Source organism: Oncorhynchus keta, unplaced genomic scaffold (genome assembly GCF_023373465.1).
Source record: "Oncorhynchus keta strain PuntledgeMale-10-30-2019 unplaced genomic scaffold, Oket_V2 Un_contig_27006_pilon_pilon, whole genome shotgun sequence".
Lineage (NCBI taxonomy): Eukaryota > Metazoa > Chordata > Actinopteri > Salmoniformes > Salmonidae > Oncorhynchus > Oncorhynchus keta.
This window is the reverse complement of record NW_026285289.1, coordinates 1-18,279: the sequence shown is the minus strand read 5'-3', so window position 1 is coordinate 18,279 and position 18,279 is coordinate 1. Positions and strand designations below refer to the sequence as shown.

The 18,279-nt window shown below is 47.1% G+C and overlaps 2 protein-coding genes and 1 long non-coding RNA gene across 4 annotated transcripts; all 3 read right to left on the bottom strand.

Annotated features, from left to right (window-relative positions):
• Nucleotides 1-90: 90 nt before the first annotated feature.
• On the bottom strand, nt 91-7,421 carry LOC127922764 (stromal interaction molecule 2-like). The gene is made up of 4 exons (XM_052506620.1): nt 6,105-7,421; nt 2,651-2,781; nt 1,468-1,590; nt 91-234 (listed from the first exon to the last, which is right to left on the bottom strand). Exons 1-4 carry the CDS (start codon nt 6,256-6,258, stop codon nt 91-93), a joined length of 552 nt encoding a protein of 183 aa, XP_052362580.1. The 5' UTR covers nt 6,259-7,421.
• Nucleotides 7,422-11,564: 4,143 nt separating this feature from the next.
• Nucleotides 11,565-17,857, bottom strand: LOC118381574 (recombining binding protein suppressor of hairless-like). Its single transcript, XM_052506621.1, has 4 exons — nt 17,406-17,857; nt 14,866-15,021; nt 12,982-13,085; nt 11,565-12,567 (listed from the first exon to the last, which is right to left on the bottom strand). Exons 1-4 carry the CDS (start codon nt 17,511-17,513, stop codon nt 12,189-12,191), a joined length of 747 nt encoding a protein of 248 aa, XP_052362581.1. The 5' UTR covers nt 17,514-17,857; the 3' UTR covers nt 11,565-12,188.
• LOC127922765 (uncharacterized) lies at nt 13,338-14,483 on the bottom strand. 2 transcript variants are annotated; one of them, XR_008112183.1, is made up of 3 exons: nt 14,040-14,483; nt 13,685-13,836; nt 13,338-13,633 (listed from the first exon to the last, which is right to left on the bottom strand). It is a non-coding gene; the product is annotated as an uncharacterized LOC127922765 (long non-coding RNA). The 2 variants fall into 2 exon arrangements; XR_008112184.1 differs by having other exon boundaries at nt 13,338-13,583.
• Nucleotides 17,858-18,279: the final 422 nt, after the last annotated feature.

Sequence of the window (18,279 nt, the reverse complement as noted above, 5' to 3'; positions counted from 1 at the left end):
CTTGGTTTGTTTGTAATTGTATAGTAATGACTCAAAATCTACCAAATGGACATTGTAACTGGGGTGTGTTACCTGATTGGCCAGTAACTTTCAGTAAGAAGCTTTCTGATTGGCTGTACCCACCAGGAAGTTCCTCTCTGAGGTTTCTGATTGGCCGTTCTCACCTGGGGAGGTGTTGCCGTTGACTCTGAAGTCTTTAAAGTTCTTCTCGTACTGAGGCAGCTCTACAAACTCCTGAGCCACCTCAACACCTCATCCTGAGTCCAGTTATGGACTGATAGAGAGAGGAGGAGGGGGAGAGAGGGAGGGGGAAGATGGGAGAGGGGGTAGGAAGGGAGAGAAGGGGAGGTCAGATGGGGATAGAGAGAGGAGGAGGGAAGGAAGGGAGAGAGGGGAGGGGATAGGACGGAGGAGGGGGTAGGAAATGGAGAGAGGGGAGGTCAGATGGGGATAGAGAGAGGAGGAGGGGAGTAAGGGATTTCTGAGGGGAGGAGATCAGATGGGGAGGTTTCTGATAGGGAGAGGGGAGGGTGGAGGAGGAGAGGGGGAGGAGGGAGAGTAGAGGGGGAGGAAGGGAGAGAGGGGAGAGTCAGGAAGGGATAGAGAGGGAGGAGATGGGGAGGAGAGAGGAGGAGGGAGTAAGGGATAGAGGGGAGGAGATAGAGAGAGGAGGAGGGGATAGGGAGGAGGGGAGGGGAGGAAGGGAGAGAGGGGGAGGAGATAGAGAGAGGAGGAGGGGATAGGGAGAGGGGAGGGGAGGAAGGGAGAGAGGGGAGGAGATAGAGAGAGGAGGAGGAGGAAGGGAGAGAGGGGAGGAGATAGAGAGGAGGAGGATAGAGAGAGGGGGAGGAGATAGAGAGGGAGGAGGGGAGGAAGGGAAGAGGGAGGAGATAGAGAGATAGGAGGAGGGGATAGAGAGAGAGGGAGGGGAGGATGGGAGAGAGGGGAGGAGATAGAGAGGGGATAGAGAGAGGAGGAGGAAGGGAGAGAGGATAGAGAGAGAGGGGAGGTCAGATGGGGATAGAGAGAGTGGGAGGGGAAAGAGAGAGGGGAGGGGGATAGAGAGAGAGGATAGAGAGAGAGAGGGAGGTCAGATGGGGATAGAGAGAGTGGGAGGGAAAGAGAGAGGGAGGGGATAGAGAGAGGGGAGGGAGGGATAGAGAGAGTGGGAGGGATAGAGAGAGTGGGAGGGGATAGAGAGAGAGAGGGGAGGTCAGATGGGGATAGAGAGAGTGGGAGGGGATAGAGAGAGTGGGAGGGGATAGAGAGAGAGGGGGAGGTCAGATGGGGATAGAGAGAGTGGGAGGGGATAGAGAGAGTGGGAGGGGATAGAGAGAGGGATGGAATAGAGAGAGGGGATAGAGAGAGAGGATAGGATAGAGAGAGGATCGAGAGACACGAGGAGAGAGGTGGGAGGGTTTGGTAAGGAAGTAACTGTGAATGTAATAACAGATTGCGTAATCACACACACAGCGTACCTTCTGAGAACTTCCAGCCCCTCCACAGTTCCTCTATGGTGATGTGCTGGTCCTCTCTGTGAAGATTGCTGTGTTTGTTGGTCGGCTGCTGTTTCATGTCCTCGATGATGAACTACACAGCCAAGACACACACACACACACACACACACACACACACACACACACACACACACACACACACACACACACACACACACACAGACACACACACACACGCAGCCAAGACACACACACACACAGAGACACACACAGAGACACACACACAGGATTATGAAAAGTTTGCAGCTTAATGTCAAAATGTAAATGTCTAACACACACAGAGGGATACACACACTTAACCAACTACACACAACCACGCATGTCTAATAAACAGTTCACACATCCTTAACCTTTCGAAGTTTCCACATTAGTTTGACGACTGTCAACTGCACTGATGATAAGGACCAAGACGTTTTAGTTTAGAGATAAAATAGACTGGGTGTCTGTGTGTCGTGTGTGTGCGTGTGTGTGTGTGTGTGTGTGTGTGTGTGTGTGTGTGTGTGTGTGTGTGTGTGTGTGTGTGTGTGTGTGTGTGTGTGTGTGTGTGTGTGTGTGTGTGTGTGTGTGTGTGTGTGTGTGTGTGTGTGTGCGTGTGTGTGTGTGTGTGTGTGTGTGTGTGTGTGTGTGTGTGTGTGTGTGTGTGTGTGTGTGTGTGTGTGTGTGTGTGTGTGTGTGTGTGTGTGTGTGTGTGTGTGTGTGTGTGTGTGTGTGTGTGTGTGTGTGTGTGTGTGTGTGTGTGTGTGTGTGTGTGTGCGTTCCACCATCTTGGAATCTATCCTTGGCTGTAATTGGATTCTTCATGTGATGGGAACAGGAATGTCAGCCACCCTCCCCTCCCGTCTCCGCGGTAACAGCAACCCAATCCCATGGATCATCTAGCCCTGGATGACATTCTGATGAGTTCTGGAGTTCTGGGACAAACAGTCCAACATTCTACACTTCTAATCTGGACTCACTTAAAGGGGTTCTAGTGTCTGTGGCTTAAACAAACTAACAGGACAGGAATCATGAGACAGACACACTGACTGACTGGTCGACGAGGATATACACACACAGCATGTGACTGAATAAAGACCCCTACCAGCGGTTGTCCAATCAAAACACACCTGAACCCCTCCTCCGTGGTTACGTACCTCCACGCTCTCCTCCACCTCTATCCCGCCATCCTGGTCGTCATCCATCTCTCTGTGGATGTTCCTCAGACCCTCCAGACTGTATCGGTCTGCCTCGTTCATACAGGGAGGTGACACCACCAGGCATGGGTCTATAGAGATGGTCAATCAACACATGTATCAATATGTCAGGGAGCCCTTTCCTGCAGTCAATGACCGAAAGCGCCCTCTAGTGGCCGCATGGTGGAATGTTATTCATATTTTTTCAGAATTAGTTTAAAAACAAAATTAACTGACAAAAAAATCTGGTGTTTCTATGTCAAACAGTTTGGTTATATTTCAGTCTTCTGTGATGTATATAAACTGTAATATTGTGATGAAAACTCTAAATGTAATACATTTCAACTGTATATCTGACATGGTACAGGTGTCTTCTGTTTAAGCTCATAACCATGTGTGTGAGGTGGATACTTTTGTTTCAAAGTAGATTTGTTAAAGACTATCAATAATCACTCTGTGTGACTCTGATTTAGCTCACTGCAGGACAAGGTTTATCAATACACACTACATGACCAAAGGTATGTGGACATCTGCTCATCTAACATCTCATTCCAAAATCATGGGTATTAATATGAAGTTGGTCCCTCCCTTTGCTGCTATAACAGCCTCCACTGTTCTGGGAAGGCTTTCCACTAGATGTTGGAGCATTGCTGCTATAACAGCCTCCAGTCTTCTGGGAAGGCTTTCCACTAGAAGGTGTTGGAACATTGCATTGCTGCTTGCTGCTATAACAGCCTCCACTCTTCTGGGAAGGCTTTCCACTAGATGTTGAGCATTGCTGCTATAACAGCCTCCACTCTTCTGGGAGACTGATGTTGGAGCATTGCTGCTATAACAGCCTCCACTCTTCTGGGAAGGCTTTCCACTAGATGTTGGAACATTGCTGCTATAACAGCCTCCACTCTTCTGGGAAGGCTTTCCACTAGATGTTGGAGCATTGGTGCCTCCACTCTTCTGGGAAGACTAGATGTTGGAGCATTGCTGCTATAACAGCCTTCTTCTGGGAGCATTCACAATAGTATTAGGGAAGGCTTTCCACTAGATGTTGGACATTGCTGCTATAACAGCCTCCACTCTTCTGGGAAGGCTTTCCACTGATGCATTGGTGTGGGGACTTGCTTCCATTCAGCCACAATAGTATTAGTGAGGTCCTGATGCTGGACGATTAGGCCTGGCTCGCAGTCGGCGTTCCAATACAATCCCAAAGATGTTGAGGTCAGGTCTCTGTGCAGACCAGTCAAGTTCTTCCACACCAATCTCGACAAACCATTTCTGTATGGATCTCGCTTTTAGCACAGCGGCATTGTCATGCTGAAACAGGACAGAATCGTCTAGAATGTCATTGTATGCTGTAGTTTCCCTTCACTGGAACTAAGGGGCCCAAACCATGAAGAACAGCTCCAGACCAGTATTCCTCATCCACCAAACATTACAGTTGGCACTACGCATTGGGGGTAGGTAGCGTTCTCCTGGCATCCGCCAAACCCAGATTAGTCCGTCAGACTGCCAGAGAACGAGTTTCCACTGCTCCAAAGTCCAATGTAAGAGAGCTTTACACCACTCCAGACAACGCTTGGCATTTCCCATGGTGATCTTAGGCTTGTGTGCGGCTGCTCGGCCATGGAAACCCATTTCATTAATAAACTCCCAATGAACAGTTCTTGTGCTGATTGTTGCTTCCAGAGGCTGTTTGGAATTCAGTATAAGTGCTGCAACCGAGGACGGAGGATTTTTTATGCTTTACGTGCTTCGGCGCTCTTGACAACCCGCTCTGTGAGCTTGTGTGGCCTACCACTTCGCAGCTGAGCCGTTGTTGCTCCTAAAACTTTATTTCACTGTAGCCTGCGTTCTTAGTCACTGAGCACCGACCGGCACCGGATGTTCATGGAAGTTAAAAAGTAGTTGAAATGTGGCCAGTCTGCCTTGTCCACAGAATTGTTTTTGTTTTTTGGTACGGTCTCGACCAGATATATATTTCAACATTTTTTAGGTTTGGTCCAGACTTGATTTGGCCCAAACATAGACATCCATGATTAGTTCAGTCCTACACTGTACTGTACACTTGAGTATAATACACACTAGAGTTACTGTACTGTAATGAACCAAACTGTACTCTACAGTACTCACCAGCACAGTTCTCTCCTGCACAGTTCTCTCCTGCACAGTACAGTATTCTACTGTATTGTGCTCTACTGTACTGTAATGTATTCTATTCTACTCTATTATATTCTACTCTATTCTACTGTACTGTATTCTACTCTCCTCTAATGTTCTGTACTCTCCTCTAATGTACTGTACTCTCCTCTAATGTACTGTACTCTCCTCTTGATCGTTTGTCTTAACTAGAGAAAAAAGATGACTGCTATAGTGTGTCTTTTATCTGTGATTGAAATTCCCTGTATACATAATCGTGTAGTGCGCACGAAAAAAAGACGCTTGTAATCATAGAGTTACATGGCTTGTTAAATTCTGAAGTGACACACCTAAGTCGCAACGCAATTCCGTCATCATCATCGCCCCACTCCAAACCACACCTCTGGTCCTTGCCCTGCCGAAGTGCTCATCTCCAATTCTCAATGCCCAGTGGTTCCCCTGCGTCTGAATGTGTCAATTACGATTAACCATCCCGCATCTAAACTATGTTTGGCTACAAGCAGCTGCAAGAGAACCATGCCACGCAACACCTGCGCCCATCTCCAATGCCCAATGTCCTGCAACTCCATGTGTCCCAACTCCATGTGTCCCAACTCCATGTGTCCCAGTGACTATAGAATGATTAGGACCAGTCACCGAAGAGGTGTTGTTAAAACGGTACATTTTCACCATGCCAGTTTATTTCTCAACATTGATGACTCCTCCTAAACACCGAGCTCAGATAACCGCTGAGTGAGTAAAACACGTGCATCACAGTTAACTGTTGTCACTCCCCTGTCTCCGCGAGATCCTGCTTCAGGACCCTGCGGTTGGAATAACTTCATCTTGATTAATCAAAGATCTGCAGACCTGGGACAAACAAATGTAGCTAGTGTAGTTGCGTCTGGATTTACTTTTGGGGATATTCCACAGGTTCCACTACACCGGGCAAACTACGCACAGCTCAACGATTATAACCTGTTGATGCTATTTGACCCAGATCTACACTGATCTGACTCAAGTGGTTGTGTTTCAACTACATGTGTGGACTCGTTGATTTTCACCCATCCAATCGTTGCTTGATCCATGTTGGAGCAGGGTTTACTTCGGGGTACTGAGGGCGTATGTGTAACGGATGTGAAACGGCTATCTTAGTTAGCGGTTCGCGCCCGGGTATGGGCGAGGGGACGGACGTAAGTTATACTGTTACATATGGACGCATTTTTAGGCTACGGCTGTCCACGCTTATTGTCACCGTCAGTCATTCGGGGATCATTTTTACCTGTGGAGTCGAACAACGTTCTTTGGCCGGCAAAGGTGAGTCCGAGTTCCGGGTCATTGTGGTGATAGTAGCCGCTGTCCTGGATGATGCCCTGCGAAGCCTCGAATAAGACCCCGCGGAGCAGAAGGAGGAGAACCGGGGAAAGGAGCAACATCGTTGAGTTGTAAGAGAAACTCTCACCCCGGTGGGAGCGAGAGCACCGGGAGAAGATCCACAAAAACAGATGCAGGCTACACAAACCGAGACCCCGGTTGGTTAACGATGTCAACTGCCAACACTCACATGCACCACCGTGCGCAAGTGTTAGGCGATCAGATTGAGCTATTAACAGAACCGTTATTCAGAGATGTGAGGCTAATGATTGGGTTCGGGTTGAGAAACTAACCAAGGGGATATGGTGAAATATTCGATAACATTATAAAACAACTCAACCGTTACATGAAAACTCCAGAAAGGGTTACACTTCCAACGGCTGCCAACAAGTTTTTATCCAAAAAAAAGAAAATGGAAGTGTCCCTAAATAACCGAGGCCTATGGGGTGTTAAAGTTAAATCATTATTTTAACCCTTATCATGGGTTACAACAAGAATGGTTTGAATCCAAGATTATTATATCGATAAGAAATTCAAATAGAAACTTCGACAGCAAGGAAATCTGAGTGAGACCGAAGCTCTCTCTCCGCAAAATAAATCCACGGGTTGAATTTGATCGTGATTATGGAGATCAAATATCGAGTGTTCCAAAGTTCTAAATCCAGTTCCAAAGTTCTAAATCCAGTTCCAAAGTTCTAAATCCAGTTCCAAAATTCAAAATCTAGTTCCAAAGTTCTAAAATCCAATTCCAAAGTTTTAAATCCAGTTCCAAAGCTCTAAAATCCAGTTCCAAAATTCAAAATCCAGTTCCAAAGCTCTAAATCCAGTTCCAAAGTTCTAAATCCAGTTCCAAAGTTCTAAATCCAGGACCAAAACTCTAAATCCAGTTCCAAAGTTCTAAATCCAGTTCCAAAACTCTAAATCCATTTCCAACGCTCTAAATGCGGTTCCAACGCTCTAAATTCAGTTCCAGTGTGCACTGAAAGTTCTTTGATCACACAGTTCAATATCCTGTCAAATAGTGCAGTCATATACAATACCACGTTATAGAGATGTAAATATATATTTTCTCTCTCTCTTGTCGTGACGATCTTGTGCGAAACTGTCACACACACAGGGAGAGATGAAATGACACTAAGGGTAGCTGTCCCAGCAACTTGCACAAATACTCCGGAACACCGTTTTTCCGGTCAACACTTGACTGCGTGTCCGTTGGATCTGTTTGTGCACGCGTGTATGCCTGCGTCAAGGCTAATTCCCGACTGTTTATTCGTGTTTCCCAGACCCGAGGGTAATGTCATGTGGATGGGATTAACCAGTGTTTGGACACCTGTTAAAAGGCCTTTTCTGATGACGTCTATATCAGACACAGGAGGCTATTCGATGGAGTTAGAAATACTTGTAAATGGCTGCATTCTACACGCGCGCGCACGGACGTGGAGACACTGATGAACAGAGCAAGCGGACGAGGACGTCTCTCTCTCTCTCTCTGATTAGAGAAACAGGGTGTCGTCTTTCGCCCTGGCAACCCCCCTGAGAACCTAAAAATAAAAAGGGGGCCGGCTTTGGAGCTGACCTTTACCCTGTGAGCATGTGCAGGTGACAGTTGTCCATCCCTGGGAGTCAGCGGGCTCCGAAGAGTGTGGGGGTTTGGGGTGGCATTATTACTGCGTGTGAACATTGTCACAAAGTGTGTGTTTGAGACTATCAGGAAGCAGGGTGGGTGATTATAAAATATAATGTAGGGTGTTACGACATCCCAGTAAACATCACAGACATGTGCATGACCATTATAAAGTATATATATATTTCTTTTAACCTTTTGGAGCAAGTCAGTTAAGAACAAATTCTTATTTTCAATGACGGCCTCTAATTCTGTGGGTTAACAAAAATATTTGTTCAGGGAACCGCAGAGCAGATTGTGAATTTGTACCTTGTCAAAGCTCGGGGAAGACAAGTTTGAAACACTTACGCAAAGTAACCTTCCGGTTACTTAGTCCAACGCTCTAACCACGAGACTACGCTGTCCACTTTGTAAAGTGGTAAACAATTCATGAAGTGTTGATGATAGTAACATCAACTTCCACATTTTTATTAAAGAAAATACTAATATTAATATGGTCCAAATAAAAAAAACTCAATAATAAAAATGTAATTGAACGCTATGGAGCCTGGCCTTGAATTGAAGAGGGATGGACCCCAACCCTCGTGTCAACATGGAGAAATCAACATGATGAATTGATGGATCAAACCTAGTACAGGAAAGAAAACAGAGACACAAGAAGCCAACTCCCAACTTTTATTTCTTGACCTTTTCTTTCTCCAATGCTGTCAGAGACCTGCCCCTTTTTTTTCCAGAGTGACTCACTCAACCAAGAGAGCCTGAAGGCATAAAGACATTTTATTCAGAGACATTTTTAAAAAACAAACTCAATGCATTTGATTTATTTTGCCTTGCCTTCTTTATGTGCTGGCTTTCAAGAGGTCCAAAGCAGGAAAATCACAAACTTTGTCTGAACTGGCAACCTATTTCCTACATAGTGATACATTTGACCAGACTATGGGTAATGACCTGTATATTGGACTAGGGTCCCCGTTCAGACAAAGTTATAAACGGGGGAAAGTTGATACATTTGGCATGTTAAGAGTATTGTTTATTATTTCAGTTCTCAGGAAAGCAAAAAAACAAAACAAACACTTGATTCACAACTACAGGGCCAAACCCGAGCTGTACTGAACTGGTCAAGCCTCCATTTAGTGTGAATCAGATCAGTGTCTTCAACCCAGACAACCACAGAGTGGTGGCTATTTCTGCGTTAGGTTCACCTACACTATAGATAAGGCCGGGTACAAAACTCTAGTCTTAAAAGAGTTGTGTGTGTGTGCAGGTATTTGTCCCGACCCTGCTCAAACACAACTGTAAATGAAGCCACTACTCCTGGTCTTGAATTGATTTGTTGACCACGATTAGGCTAGATTAAATTGGGTACGTTAAGAGCTGGAACAAAATCCTGCCTTTACACTACGGCCCACCAGAACCAGCGATGGCTCACTCCATAGGCTGAGCTAAGGCAATACGAGTGGTTTAGCTGTAACAGGGAAGGGAGGAAAAAGGTTTGGGGGGGCAGGGTTTTATTCATTAGTGCAAATCACGCAGAATGTTTTGCAATGGGAAAAACAAACGTTTCTTATTGAGACAAGTTCAGGTCGTTGCCTGCAGAGTTAGATTCCGTTTTAGTTTCCTAGTGAATAACGACCCAAGAGACACCAGGGAAAAAAGGGGGGAAAAAATCATCACGTAAGAAATGATCCCAGGCCAGTTTTATAGTTGTGTTAGCTTATACTGGTTAGGGTTTGAGTGGGGACCACAGATTTGAGAACAGTTATATTGTTCCTCGTACTTGTTAAGAAGAGGCAAGACACCACAATTAAAAGCAGAGCAGAACAAAGAGAATTTTCTTCCAAGAAAGTTAAAAAAAACTGGTGACCTGTATTTGAGAACCGATTGCCAACTAAATAACTTCCACAGGGTTTTTTTAAATCAATTAATAACACCAAAAAACAGCCATATTGATCCAAGACGAAAACCGGCAAAAAAATAAAAAAACTGTTACAACTCAAATCAAAATCAGTTAGAGCCAGTTACAGTACGTGTGATCATAACCTGTTCCCATAGTAACAGAGCAACCATCCCTTTCAGCGTAGTACAGCACCAATGACAGGCAAGCAACAGGTGACAGGACCACTGACCTGATCCACAACAAAGTTGGGACACATAATTTGGCAATCGTTTCGATAACAGTTTTTTTTTCCTACAGCGAAGGGAAAACATTGTAGTTGTTTGCTGAACATAGGAAAAAATGATTCCCTCATGATGAACAAAAATGAAGATAAAAACACACCGACTGATAGGCTACCTAAAAATGTGACGTGTGAAACACTTAAGCTACAAAAAGAGGCTACTTTGTGAGAAAACAGACAGTGGTGAGACAGAAAACAGTCTCTTGCTAGGGAGTGTTAAAAAAAAAGGCATCGTGATTTCAATTAAGTTTAGCTGTAGAGCCAAGTGACATTAATTACATATTAGCATTAGCTTCACTACTAGACTTACATTGTAGCTTAGCGTTAGCTTAGCTTCACTAAAATAGAACTACATAGTAGCATTAGCTTAGCTTCACTCATAGAATTACATTGTAGCATTAGCCATTAGCTTAGCCAATTGAATTCCAATGACGCTTTAGCGAATTACATTTACAGTGTAGTGGGGCTATCAGCTTAGCGACGCAAGTGATTTTCTGTTTGATGCTACGGCTTCATTAGATAGATAAGAGGGGGAGCTGCTTGAAAGTGTTACAAGCTAAAAAGGCAGTTGTGGCATTTTTAAAGCTCTTTGTAAAAAAAAAAAAAAAATTTTTTAAAAGGACTTCTGCCCAGTCCCAAACCAATCCCTAGCCCATAGATAGCGTGCACCAGGTAAGCAAATGACCCCTAGATGCACTAAGTAATCAAAAATGGCATGAACTACCCGGCCGAGAAGGCCACAGGGGTGATTACCATATTGGTAATACCTGTACAATCCTCTCAGATTTACACAAACGTCTACTAGGGGACGATTTGGGAATGAGGCCCGAACGGTAGTGTAAAAACCAACTTCTGCATCCCAAACGGCACTCCAATCCCTATTTTAGGATCCCCCCTGGTCTATAGGAGGCCCCTGGTCTAAAGTAGTGCACTATTTAGGATCCCCTATAGGAGAGTCCTGGTCTATAGGAGAGTCCTGGTGGTCTAAAGTAGTGGCTCACTATTTAGGAAATCAGAGAGACAGAGACCAAGGAAATCAGGTGTCATTTGGAGAGACATGATGAGACATTCCCAGGCCTTGGCTTGACGAGTGTCGACCAAACACTCTTAGACAGTTTCAGAAAACGACAACCTTATATAAACACAAAAACAAACAAAAAAAAAAAAAGTATATATTTTTGTTTCTTCTAAAAGGTCTGGTGAGAGACTGATCAATTTAAGGCGATTGGCCAGGAAGATTTAAGGTTGCTATAGAAACTGTCTGAGATTATGAGGTGCATGTCAACCGTCTCAAAATGGCTTCCTTCCTCACTTTACCACCAAACCTAATTTCCTCTCCTTAATCTGGAGAGGACAGAGAAGGTGGAAGAGATGGGGTAGAGAGAGAGATAACCTACTGCGAGTTTGCTTTCACTTTTTCAACTCTTCAGATAACTACAACCCTGACCTTTTCTAGACTTTAAGACTTGCACAAAGCATCCAGAGGTCGCGTCACTCTTTCACACTAATAAAGGGAGGAATCCAGTTTTTTAGGCGGTTGAGACGCAGCCTGAATCACGTCTCCTCAGAGATGCCTCTCGTTCTCAAATGGAGAAAAAACAACAACTATTTGGTAACAAAAAGGTGTACTCCCAAAAACATTATAATACAACAAAAACAACATTTGAAAATGTACCTCGCTAAAAGCTTATAAAATATCACAAAGAATAAAATAACAATAATATTCCTTGGTCCGTAAGAAATGGTTACTATAATAAAATGTTTCACCCATAAACAATAATGACGTTTCTCTGCACACGTGATATCTCCATCATTACCAAAGCCCTTTGTTGTGAGCCCAAAAAATATCTAAACTTTGTAGAAAGAGTGAGTGTTGAAAATAAAAAAAAGTTGTTCTCCAACAAATGTATAAAAAGGGCTCCTAGTTATTGTGTCATCCTCGAGGTGAAACCTCCCCAGACTGAATGACCCAGGCTGCAGTGTCATGTCCACAACCGACCACACGGGGGCGCCAGAGAGAGGGATCCCCCTCCATCCAGGTCTGTCTTTCATCAGAACCTCATCTCTCTTCTTCCCTTCTCCTCCTCAACTCAATCGCTCTCTTTCCAAAGAGTCCTTGAGCGAGCGAGGGTGGTTCCAAAGCAGGTCCATGAGCCTCTCACCTCCCCCACACACACACACTTCCCCGCTGCTATGACGAAACTGACATCACCGATGAACCTGACAACAACCCAACGCTATTGGTTGACCCTCCCCCTTGACCAATCCCGTAGCCCGTCTGTCCTTCCGCCAACCCCCCTAAACCTCCCATCCCCAGACTCCCTGAGGAAGGCGAGGATGAGGACGAAGAGGAGATACTGTGACTGTGGGTCTGGAGGATGGCTCCGGCAGCGCTGCAGTGAAGACGAGGGCCTGGTTCTGGGGTATAGGTGAAGGTGAGGGCCGTGGAGTAGATGACTCCGTCGTTGCGGACCAAGGTGACGGGGACCTGGACGGGCTGACGGACCCAGCGCCACCCCTCTCTGAAGGCCGAGATGTCAGGCACCACGCAGAGCACGCTCTCTCCACACCTGGGACAGAAGGGGTTAGACAAAAAGACAGATTCACCACGAGATCCGGCACGTTGTGGAGTCCAGTCCGCGTTACTACGGAAACAGACTCGACCGCATGTCATCCGTCTTCAGTCAGTCGTTTGTTAACTTAACAATTTTAAAAACGGGTTAGAGGTTAGCCTCCTATGGTCTCTCCGGATATCAGCTGTGACTGTGGTTGGTACCTCACTTCTACATTTTTACTGCTTTTGGGTCAAGACTGACCTCTTAAAAATTGAGTTCATAGAAAAAACAAACAAATAAAATAACCATTTTAATAATTGTATTTTTTAATGACATGACAGTCCTAATCCATAATCTTCAAATGACACGATTATACAGGTAACACGATACCATGCCAGCCGTCTCTCTGTCACTCACACAACAGCTTACCTGTACATGGTGTCAGCCTCGATATCTCCAAACCAGACTCGGAGATCTGGAGCAAAGTTCTGTCCTGTCAGCTCCAACATGGCCACATCACCTCCACCATTCAACTAGAGAGACAACAGAGGGGTTAGTGTGGGTCCTGTCCCCTCCACCATTCAACTAGAGACAACAGAGGGGTTAGTGTGGGTCCTGTCCCCTCCACCATTCAACTAGAGAGACAACAGAGGGGTTAGTGTGGGTCCTGTCCCCTCCACCATTCAACTAGAGAGACAACAGAGGGGTTAGTGTGGGTCCTGTCCCTCCACCATTCAACTAGAGAGACAACAGAGGGGTTAGTGTGGGTCCTGTCCCCTCCACCATTCAACTAGAGACAACAGAGGGGTTAGTGTGGGTCCTGTCCCCTCCACCATTCAACTAGAGACAACAGAGGGGTTAGTGTGGGTCCTGTCCCCTCCACCATTCAACTAGAGACAACAGAGGGGTTAGTGTGGGTCCTGTCCCCTCCACCATTCAACTAGAGAGACAACAGAGGGGTTAGTGTGGGTCCTGTCACCTCCACCATTCAACTAGAGAGACAACAGAGGGGTTAGTGTGGGTCCTGTCCCCTCCACCATTCAACTAGAGACAACAGAGGGGTTAGTGTGGGTCCTGTCACCTCCACCATTCAACTAGAGAGACAACAGAGGGTTAGTGTGGGTCCTGTCACCTCCACCATTCAACTAGAGACAACAGAGGGGTTAGTGTGGGTCCTGTCCCCTCCACCATTCAACTAGAGACAACAGAGGGGTTAGTGTGGGTCCTGTCCCCTCCACCATTCAACTAGAGAGACAACAGAGGGGTTAGTGTGGGTCCTGTCACCTCCACCATTCAACTAGAGAGACAACAGAGGGGTTAGTGTGGGTCCTGTCCCTCCACCATTCAACTAGAGACAACAGAGGGGTTAGTGTGGGTCCTGTCACCTCCACCATTCAACTAGAGACAACCAGAGGGGTTAGTGTGGGTCCTGTCCCTCCACCATTCAACTAGAGAGACAACAGAGGGGTTAGTGTGGGTCCTGTCACCTCCACCATTCAACTAGAGACAACAGAGGGGTTAGTGTGGGTCCTGTCCCCTCCACCATTCAACTAGAGACAACAGAGGGGTTAGTGTGGGTCCTGTCCCCTCCACCATTCAACTAGAGAGACAACAGAGGGGTTAGTGTGGGTCCTGTCACCTCCACCATTCAACTAGAGAGACAACAGAGGGGTTAGTGTGGGTCCTGTCCCCTCCACCATTCAACTAGAGACAACAGAGGGGTTAGTGTGGGTCCTGTCCCCTCCACCATTCAACTAGAGACAACAGAGGGGTTAGTGTGGGTCCTGTCCCCTCCACCATTCAACTAGAGACAACAGAGGGGTTAGTGTGGGTCCTGTCCCCTCCACCATTCAACTAGAGACAACAGAGGGGTTAGTGTGGGTGTGTCTCTCAGTAGAGAATATACTGGTTTGTGTGTATTAAGGTGTGTGTTTAGGTATATGTTAATGTGGTTTTGTGTGTGTACCTGTAGACTCTCCACCACAGGGACTGGTGTAACAGGACAGGGTAGGACCCATCCATCCCCTGGTTGTGTGTGTGTTAAGGTGTGTGTGTACCTGTAGACTCTCCACCACAGGGACTGGTGTAACAGGACAGGGTACAGGACCCACCCCTGGTAGAAGGTGTGTGTGTACCTGCAGACTCTCCACCACAGGGACTGGTGTAACAGGACAGGGTACAGGACCCATCCCCTGGTAGAAGGTGTGTGTGTACCTGTAGACTCTCCACCACAGGGACTGGTGTAACAGGACAGGGTACAGGACCCATCCCCTGGTAGAAGGTGTGTGTGTGTGTGTGGAGGTGTGTGTGTACCTGTAGACTCTCCACCACAGGGACTGGTGTAACAGGACAGGGTACAGGACCCATCCCCTGGTAGAAGGTGTACTCTGCCTTGTCTGTACTGATGATGGTCCAGGAGGCTCCATCGTTTATCATCTCCTTACTGGGCTCTTTGGGGCAGGGCGTGGCCTGGGGAGGAGATATGCTAATTAGTAATTTATCTCCGTACTGGGCTCCTTAGGGTAGGGTGTGGCCTGGGGGAGGAGATTTATTTATCTCCGTACTGGGCTCCCTTAGGGTAGGGTGTGGCCTGGGGAGGAGATATGCTAATTAGTAATTTATCTCCGTACTGGGCTCCTTAGGGTAGGTGTGGCCTGGGGGAGGAGATATGCTAATTAGTCATTTATCTCCGTACTGGGCTCCTTAGGTAGCAGGGCGTGGCCTGGGGAGGAGATATGCTAATTAGTCATTTATCTCCGTACTGGGCTCCTTAGGGTAGGGTGTGGCCTGGGGGAGAGGAGATATGCTAATTAGTCATCTACCTCCTTACTGGTCTTTTGGGGGAAAGGCGTGGCCTGGGGAGGAGATATGCTAATTAGTAATTTACCTCCGTACGGGTATTTTGGGGAAGGGCGTGGCTTGGGGAGGAGATATGCTAATTAGTCATCTACCTCCGTAGTGGTCTTTTGGGGAAGGGCGTGGCCTGGGAGAGGACATATGCTAATTAGTCATGTATCTACGTACTGGTCTTTTGGGGAAGGGCGTGGCCTGGGGAGGAGATAAGCTAATTAGTAGTTTATGATCTCATTACTGAGGTGCCTTCAGTTGGAGTTCACGTGGCTAAGATGCGGAACAGTTTGTGCTGAACGACACGTCTCCCCAAAACGTCCTTGAACACACTTCGCTCCTGCTTGGTGGGTGTTTTTAAAATGTATTTGATTTATTTTACCTTTATTTAACCAGGCAAGTCAGTTAAGAACAAATTCTTATTTTCAATGACGGCCTACAAGGGAACAGTGGGTTAACTGCCTGTTCAGGGGCAGAAAGACAGATTTGTACCTTGTCAGCTCGGGGGTTTGAACTGTGGTGAGGTGTTGCTTGAAGAAACGAGTGGAGTAATTTAAAAAAGGGTAGTGGCCATGCTGACAGCATTCCCCAACCCCTCCCCGATTAAACACAACAACTGGTCATTCAGTACAACACCGCTTCAGTTCCACAACGTACCGGACCGTTCCGCAACGTACCGGACCGTTCCGCAACGTACCGGACCGTTCCGCAACGCACGTACCGCGGACGCATAACGTACCGCACCGTTCCACAACGCATCGAACCGTTCCTAACGTCCCGAACGCAACGCATCAACATCGACCGCTCCACAACGTACCGAACCGTTCCACAACGTACAACCGTTCCACAACGTCGACCGTTCCTAGCGTGCCAACGTTCCACACGTGCCACCACAACGCATACCCGAACCGTTCCTAACGTATCGAACCGTTCCAACCGCTTCCACAACGCACCGGATCAACGTACCGGACCGTTCCACAACGCAGAACGGAACCGTTCCACCGCATCGACGGAACCGTTCCACAACGGACAGTTCGTCGGAACCGTTCCACAACGTATCGACCGTTCCACAACGTCAACCGTTCCACAACGCATAACCGTTCCACAACGTACGGACGTTCCACAACGCTCAACCGTTCCACCGCAACCGTTCCAACCGCCCTTCCACAACGCATCGAACCGCTCCACAACGTACCCGAACCGTTCCCACAACGCATCGAACCGTTCCCTCAACGTACGAACCGTTCCACAACGTACCGAACCATTCCACAACGTAAACCGTTCCATCACGCACCGAACCGTTCCACAACGTACAACGCCCAAACGTCCGAACCGTTCCACAACGCATCGAACCGTTCCACAACGTGCATCCGTTCCTAACCGTTCCACAACGCATCGGGCGCTAGCGTGACGCAACGGACGTTCCACAAGAAACGTCCACAACGCACGGAATCAGGACCGGACGCTAGGACCGTTCCAGCGTACAATCGTTCCACAACGTACTGACCGCAGACCTGGTCTCTTTGGGGAAGGGCGTGGCCTGGGTGAAGGACTAGATGAACTAGTGGTCCAATAAGAAACCCTCATTAAACAGGGAGGGACTAGATGAACTAGTGGTCCAATAAGAAACCCTCATTAAACAGGGAGGGACTAGATGAACTAGTGGTCCAATAAGAAACTCTCATTAAACAGGGAGGGACTAGATGAACTAATGGTCCAATAAGAAACTCTCATTAAACAGGGAGGGACTAGATGAACTAGTGGTCCAATAAGAAACTCTCATTAAACAGGGAGTGACTAGATGAACCAGTGGTCCAATAAGAAACTCTCATTAAACAGGGAGGGACTAGATGAACTAGTGGTCCAATAAGGAACTCTGAATTTAATTGAACAGAGGGCTGGGAAAAGCTATTACCAGATACAACAAACCTGACTCCGATCTACAAGGGGCTAGGAGTGTGTGTGTGTGTGTGTGTGTGTGTGTGTGTGTGTGTGTGTGTGTGTACCTGGAACTGAATGATTCTCTCCTGTGAGAGACAGAGGTACATTCTCTCGGTGTCTTTCAGGTAGAAGGAACACTTGTGGAGCTGAGACACTGGGTCGTCTGCATCCATCAATGCTGTCTGCTTGTCCACCTTACGGATCACCTGGGGAGGAGGTGAGAGACACCCTGATTATCTATCACACATCACCTGGGGAGGAGGTGAGAGACACCCTGATTATCTATCACACATCACCTGGGGAGGAGGTGAGAGACACCCTGATTATCTATCACACATCACCTGGGGAGGAGGTGAGAGACACCCTGATTATCTATCACACATCACCTGGGGAGGAGGTGAGAGACACCCTGATTATCTATCACACATCACCTGGGGAGGAGGTGAGAGACACCCTGATTATCTATCACACATCACCTGGGGAGGAGGTGAGAGACACCCTGATTATCTATCACACATCACCTGGGGAGGAGGTGAGAGACACCTGATTATCTATCACACATCACCTGGGAGGGAGGTGAGAGACACCCTGATTATCTATCACATCACCTGGGGGAGGAGGTGAGAGACACCTGATTATCTATCACATCACCTGGGGAGGAGGCAGAGAGACACCCTGATTATCTATCACACATCACCTGGGGAGGAGGTAGAGAGACAATTCCTGATTACCCATCACACATCACCTGGGGGAGGAGGAGAGACACCCTGATTATCTATCACATATCACCTGGGAGGAGGTGAGAGACACCGACATCTATCACACATCACCTGGGGAGGAGGTGAGAGACACCTGATTATCTATCACACATCACCTGGGGAGGAGGTGAGAGACACCCTGATTATCTATCACACATCATCTGGGGAGGAGGTGAGAGAC